Consider the following 6,884-nt stretch of genomic DNA (forward strand, 5'->3'; position numbering starts at 1 on the left):
GCCCGGCACAGAAGCCGCGCCGACACCGACCAGCCCGCGCACGCCGACTCCCGCCAGTCCGACACCGGAGGTCGATGCTGCCGTTTGATGCATTGCCTACGCGTCCTTTCTTTTGAATGTCGAACATTTTATTGATCGCCGAACTGTGGCATGGTGATCGCCGAACTGATCGCTGGACTTGTGGCGCTGATCGCCGAACTTGCGGCATTTTTTGGATAGCGGGAATGGACAAGTTTGAATATATGACGTCTTGGCGGCGGCACCTGGGGACGTGGCTGAGAACTAGATCGCCCCAGGGCTAGAAAAGCGCCGGCCAAAGGGCCAAAATAGCGTCGGACGGTGCGTTGGGGTGCCGAACGAGTGGGCATGCTCTAATAACAGTGTTACTATTTCATCCTTTTTTAGAGAACCTCATTATTTTGTTTTTATTTTAATTTTACTTTCATTTTCTTTCTTCAAATACCATTGCCACTAATTCATTCTTTCCTTCTGAATTTTGGCTTCTGAAAATTTTCATCTATTACTGGATCAGTTACTCAACATTCATAGCAGATTAAGGCTTCCATTTAATTAATACTTTTCATTGCCACATGCAAATGCAACATTGCGTATATATGCAAACTGTCAAGAAACTGGATCGGCCCATGCGATCAAATTAGCTTTCATAGTATCATTTAGGCTAACACCATTTCTTTTTATATCTAATTTGCTGTGATTCTTTTGGATGATGCAGGTTGGTGATCTTGGACTTTCCAAAGTAAAGTGCCAGACGCTCATCTCTTCTGGTGTGAGTGGAATGCTTCCATGGATGGCCCCAGAACTTCTGAATGGGACTACCATCTTGGTCTCTGAAAAGGTCTGCTAATCCATCTCTGTCTGTATGTCTCATATAGATACCTATATCCAGCCAAGTTAGCGTACAACTCGCACATCGGATTACTGTCTGACATGTTTCCCTCAGGTTGACGTCTACTCTTTTGGGATTGTTCTGTGGGAAATCCTCACGGGAGAAGAGCCATATGCAGGTTTACATTACGGTGCTATTCTTGGTAGGTACAAAATCAGTCATCGTGTGAATATGTGATTCCCTCCTAGAAATTGTATTTGCATTCAAATTTTGATAGAAGACTGCGGTTTTACTGTCAGGTGGTATTGTGATGAACACTCTGCGGCCGCCCGTGCCTGACTCATGTGACCCAGAGTGGAGATCTCTGATGGAGCAATGCTGGGCGACAGAACCATTACAACGCCCAAGCTTTACCCAGATTGCTGCTAGATTGCGCTCCATGGCTGCAGCCAAGAAGGCGCAGCCCTACGGTAACTGAATTCTGGAGCATCGCCGACAAGTTCTTACATTTTAGAATTCAGTATTGAAACTACTGAAATATACTCCCTCTGTCCCAAAATAAGTGACTCCGTCCATTTTTCGATAGAATGGTAGAATTTTTTGTACAGACACAAAAAATATGTTGGCAAGTAGTAGAGAAGAGGAGAATATTGTAAGTCACTTCTAGATCATTGACACGGCCCTGACCAACACAATAGAGTTGTTCCGAGTAAAACTAAAAGCGAAATTAAGAAAACATGGTTGTATTTGTTGTCAGTGCGTGAGCGTAACCCAAGGGCATATATAGCCCTGCAGAAGAAGAGCTAGCATATATAGAGAGAGGATCAACAGCAGGTGCATGAACATAAGCAAATGGGGCTAGGCGAGCTAACATCTGTGAGAAGACAAAATGGAGCTATTCATCACTATGTTAGGGTACAGTTGCCCCTGCTGTATCTCCGGAGTGACACAAAACCATAGCAAGGTAGTAGGTACCTTTAGGTAAAACACAACAAATAAAAAAGATTCTCCTTCCTATCCATATTACCTGTCTCTCAAACGAATGTATCTAGCACTTAGATACATCTAGATACATCCACTTGAGCGACAAGTAATATAAATCGAAGGGAGTAGCTATTTTAAAATTAATAAATACATCTAGATACATCCCTAGCGGATTACCAGAAGTAGACACATTCTAAAAGGTGTTAATTTGGTAAATGCCACTCCAAATCTGGCGATTCCGAGAAATGCCATTGCAATTTTCAAACTTTGAAAAATGCCACTGCAATTTGTGCAAACTTTAAAAAACACCATCTGTACCTCGTTGTTGTCGTTCTTCGGCGACCCGAACGTCCTACTCCAGTATGCCGCAGCATGCTGGTTTTGAGGCGCCTTGTACTGCCTGTACTTGACCCATCTTGACCTTTGTCCAGCGTCGCTGGAGTTCGCGTGATTCATGGCCCAACGCAGGATGTCCACTGACATTGCGCCCTTGGCGGGGTCCTGAATGAGTGTCTTCAGCTCATCCAGCGTAGCCTTCTTCGTCAAAGCATCGGCCTCCTTGTGCATGTCATCGATGCTGCTAAAGTTTGAGCGCATTTCCATGGTGTGCTCGAACTTCTTGCGGTCACCGAGCGAGCACCCAAGGAAAAGAAGGCCCTCCATCCGGTGCCCTAGGGGAAAGGGTTGGGGTTGGAGTTGGATTTCATGGCGAAGGAGAGGTGGTGAAACAGAGAGGTGGAACAGGAGAGGTGGTGAAACTGAGGGGTTTGAGTGCGGTGCTGGGTTAGTAGGGCGGGCTCTTTTTTTGACAGAAAGGGTTAGTAGGGTGGGCTAATATAGGAGTGTTAGGCGGATATGAATGAATGATGTTCATTGAACTGCGTGATGTTCATAATGCAGATTGACAAGGGCAAGGAGGTCGTGCCACCATTGAAGAAGGGCAAGAAGGTCGTGCCGCCGTTGGTCAAAGTACCAATGCAGGATCACCCAAGCGCCAAACGGAGGAACTATGGCCACTACCATTAGGAGTCAGGACCAAGAAACTTCTGCAAGGTTATCCTTGCTCGAAAGCTGGAGAGTTTGCTAATGCCTCTGGAGTTCACGAAGCACTTCCCTGTCATCTCTGCAAAGTTCAAGCTCAAGAAGAATACCGGTTGCACATGGAGGGTGACGGTGAGGGTGGTTAACGACAGAGTCACCCTTGATCAGAGTTGGGCCACCTTCGTCGTCGTTTACCAGATCATGATCGGGTACATGCTGACATTCAAGCTGCTGACCTCCGACACCATGAAGGTGATCACCTTCAACGGCGAGGGCGTGGAGGTGGTCACCAAGTGCAAGGAGCACGACAACGCTTTCGTCGTGACCGCCTAAGCTCCTCTTGGCGGTTCCATGTTGGTTGTTGGTTTAAGACTTCGCTTTTGTTTGAAATGTATCATACTATGTTGGTTTAAAACTTGTGATGCGTGGTTAAGACTTCTATTTGTGCCTAAGTTTTGTTCTGTCGCTGTAATTTAAGGTACGTTTGGTTTCCTAACTCAGCTAGCTTAGAGTCGTCAAAAGCAACACTTGGTGTTTGGAAAGACGTAAAATTGAGGCGTTAACTGCCAAAGAGCCCACATTCGTGTTTTTTGCCAGTGCAGGAGAGCCAAATTGGCTCCCCGCCGTTGGCATGCTTTTTGTGGCGGTTAAAGGCTAAATTGCCACGAGAGACTAGCTTTATTTTCTTAACCAAATGAATATCCTTGCCTGGCAAGGCTAGGAGCTGCCCTTGCTTTTCGTGTGTGGCTTTGGTAACCTCACCATATTGAGGAGGAGGTTACCACACAATGGTCCTGGATGTATACAAACAACCGGACTTGTGTTTCCCCTCAAACAAGTACGTAACCAAACAATAGGCCTTTCATTTTGGCACATGCAGATTAAAGGGGATGCCGGCAACTGATCCACATATAGATGCTGGTTTTTTGCATGTATATACTCAGCTAGGCCCAGCTGAGACAACTATGCAAAGTGCCAAAAATGGTACAGATAACCAAATGCATCCTATGTGCCTGCTTGATAGCTTCGCCCTGCCGGGTAAGCTACCGGATGGTAAGAAGTCCATGCAGCGGTGCGGAGCCCGTCGATGCACCTGGCCGTTGAACGTTGTCGGCACTACCTGTTTGGTGGAGCCCATTTTGTCGTTGCTCTTGCACTTTGGATCTGGTGGACGCATGTTTCAGATCGGCAACTGATCGATCCTACTCTGCCCGCACATCTGTTCAGTGCTTTCATCCTATGAGACGAAAATTAATAAGCTAATTATTAAAGACTAGTCGTCAACCCGTGCTTTCACACGGGCTAGGTCTTTAAAATTTTAGTGCTATATGTGAGCTTTCTTAAAATGATGGATTACAGTACATGTATCAAAATTATTGCTCTAACAACTTCTCCACTATTTGTGACCAACCATATATAACCAAGACAATATCGCTTATTTGGTATCTTCAATAATTTTCAGTTGAGTTTGCCACATTAACACTGAATATGATTGAAAATTTGAACAATGAATGCCCACATGCAAATGTGATGAAATAAAAGAAGAATTTAATTAAGAACTCAGTTAAGCAGATAGTAATGCTAGAATGGAACTACTTAATCAACCTGAAGGAAGACCATGTAGCAAGATTATGCAGCAACCGTAGACACGTTCATAAGTATTCCTTTTGTAACTTATCCTAGATTCTATCAAACACCAACGCTCCATGGCGAGATGGATCACTATTACACATACCGGACGCATGTACACATGGCACACGAAGTTGTAAATCATTATCTATGTCTAATCAACCGACAATATAGCTGGCAAGTAGTCCGACACCACGTGATAGCTAATCATTAAAAAAAGGATAATTCCAATGAACGTGGTACAAACTACGATTTTACTCCATGCGCCATCATGATAAAAATGCATAGCTAAAATACTAAATAGCACTTTCATAGACAAAACAACCAAAGACACCAATGCGATACTTAGCTATGCAGACAATGGTTAGAAGTCAAAATAAAGGGACAAAATGTATAAACACCCAAAATACACTCACTCAACGTCAAAATAATAAACAAATATATTACTTCATTTACAATATATCATATGCATAGAAGGAAAAAAACATTGTATAAAAAGTAGTTCTAAGATCACAAAAAGTAATGGTTCAACATGAAAAATATGATATTGATCAGTTTTTCTAAAAGCGTTAGCACATTCACCCAATATGTTTATACTTCGTTTGCCATTAAAGAAATCTATCAAAGGGCCGTTGGCCGAATTTTAAAGATTTCTAGTACATATGGTCGATGCCATTAGTCCATTCGGCCCACAAAAATGTGCAGAAGCAAATATTTATTTGAAAAAAGCAAATTATAGAAAATTATCAAAGAGATTCGGTTTAACTTGGATATTTTGGAAATATATTGATCCATGACCTCATATGCCGATCGGACAAAGCGGTCTGTTTGCATCAATAAATATTTGCAAAGAAAGAACAATACATTATTTTAGCATTCTTGCAGAAGTGTAGAAGCAGAACATTATGCCATGTAAAAAAACAGGCTCATGTGGTCATTCCAACCCAAATTGTTGTGTACGAACAAACAGTTTCATTTAATTATGGATGTGATGCATAATCGAGGATGTGCACATACATAAAAAGAATTTCATTTCATATAAAGACATAATAATTTCAAGTCCAACCATCTATATAGAGTTATATACAAACATCCTATTTGTCCGTCCATTATAAATTGACCTCACCTAAAAATAGAAAAGAATAAGAGCTGCCACAAATAATGAACTATTGCACAAAATTCAGCAAAGTACGCCTTTAATTAAAAGATCACCAGAATTAAAAAATGACTCCCCTACTGTGTTTTTTGAGTTGATCATTTTAATTGGCATTAATTGGGTCATGCAAAATAAATAACTGAGTTAAATCTGGTATACAGGAACTTAAGAGCATTCAAAGTTTAGATACCATGGATCCCTTCATAATCATCCGAGTGGTGCTACACATGTGACAATATGTATGATGCTGCTGATCAAACCGCCCATGAATAGTCCAAAGTTTTGCACAGCTGTTTGATTGCCTGTTGAACAAAAACTGTAGCACCAAAGGTGGTACGTGGAATAGTTGCATAATCATCCTGTCTCTGTGAAACAAAGACATTGGTTATCCAAGATGATGCCAGAATTAGTTTAGTCATATCTTCCTCCTTTCCATTTATATATAAGGTATTAGATCATATAACATGATTCTTACGATTATATGAAATGGAAATGCATGAATGCAAGGCCATATTTCTGCTTCAGGAAAGAAATAGAGACTGAACTTTCTCTGCGCACAATGCTTGCTAGTTTTTGTTTTGCAGGTTCTTTTTTTGCTTGTCTATTAAAGCCATGGAAGCAGTGAGTACATATAAATTTATTTGCAATTTCTTGGTATTACTAATCAGATCTTAATTACATAGCCGCTAGTGCTAGCACCATACAATAGAATACGTAGATTGTACATAAATCAACTCACATATAGTAAATCAATTTAGAAAAGGAATGCCATTAAATTACCATGTAGTAAAAAACATATGAAGAAGAACTACCAAGAAGTTAAATTGAGCATCATTTTTTGATGTCCCTTGTTGCTTCGAATAAATATTGCCGCAACGTCGTCTTCTTGACCTCATGAATGCATATACGCTCCATTAGGCAAAGAGCGCTATTAAAAATAATACCATTCGAACATCATATTTTGTGCTTCTGCGATATGCACGTGTCTAATTAGTTCACTGTGCAGCCATAAAACTGAAAGAACAGATCCAAGTTAATAGAACCGTAGTGTTTTGGTTGTAAAGAAATACCGAGAAGTAAATTGAACAAACCAAGTAATGCTACAAAACAACTTATCCCCTATCCAATAAACTTATAGATCCCCTGCAAAAAAAAAACTTAGAAGGGATGTTTGAGTTCACTGCACGAAAGTACGTGTACATCTTTGGTCATGAATCCCCTAATTGG

General features: G+C 41.4%; 1 protein-coding gene across 1 annotated transcript; it reads left to right on the top strand.

Moving 5' to 3' along the window:
• Positions 1–707: 707 nt before the first annotated feature.
• Positions 708–1,540, top strand: LOC125530248 (mitogen-activated protein kinase kinase kinase 12-like). Its single transcript, XM_048694640.1, has 3 exons — positions 708–856; positions 962–1,049; positions 1,147–1,540. Exons 1-3 carry the CDS (start codon positions 725–727, stop codon positions 1,323–1,325), a joined length of 399 nt encoding a protein of 132 aa, XP_048550597.1. The 5' UTR covers positions 708–724; the 3' UTR covers positions 1,326–1,540.
• The last annotated feature ends 5,344 nt before the right edge of the window (positions 1,541–6,884 follow it).

Source organism: Triticum urartu, unplaced genomic scaffold (genome assembly GCF_003073215.2).
Source record: "Triticum urartu cultivar G1812 unplaced genomic scaffold, Tu2.1 TuUngrouped_contig_6176, whole genome shotgun sequence".
Taxonomy (NCBI): Eukaryota; Viridiplantae; Streptophyta; class Magnoliopsida; order Poales; family Poaceae; genus Triticum; species Triticum urartu.

Coding starts and splice junctions, on each gene's coding strand:
- LOC125530248 (XM_048694640.1), top strand. CDS start 725: ATGATGCAGGTTGGTGATCTTGGACTTTCCAAAGTAAAGTGCCAGACG. Junction 857..961: donor CCATCTTGGTCTCTGAAAAG/GTCTGCTAATCC, acceptor TGTTTCCCTCAG/GTTGACGTCTACTCTTTTGG. Junction 1,050..1,146: donor ACATTACGGTGCTATTCTTG/GTAGGTACAAAA, acceptor TTTTACTGTCAG/GTGGTATTGTGATGAACACT.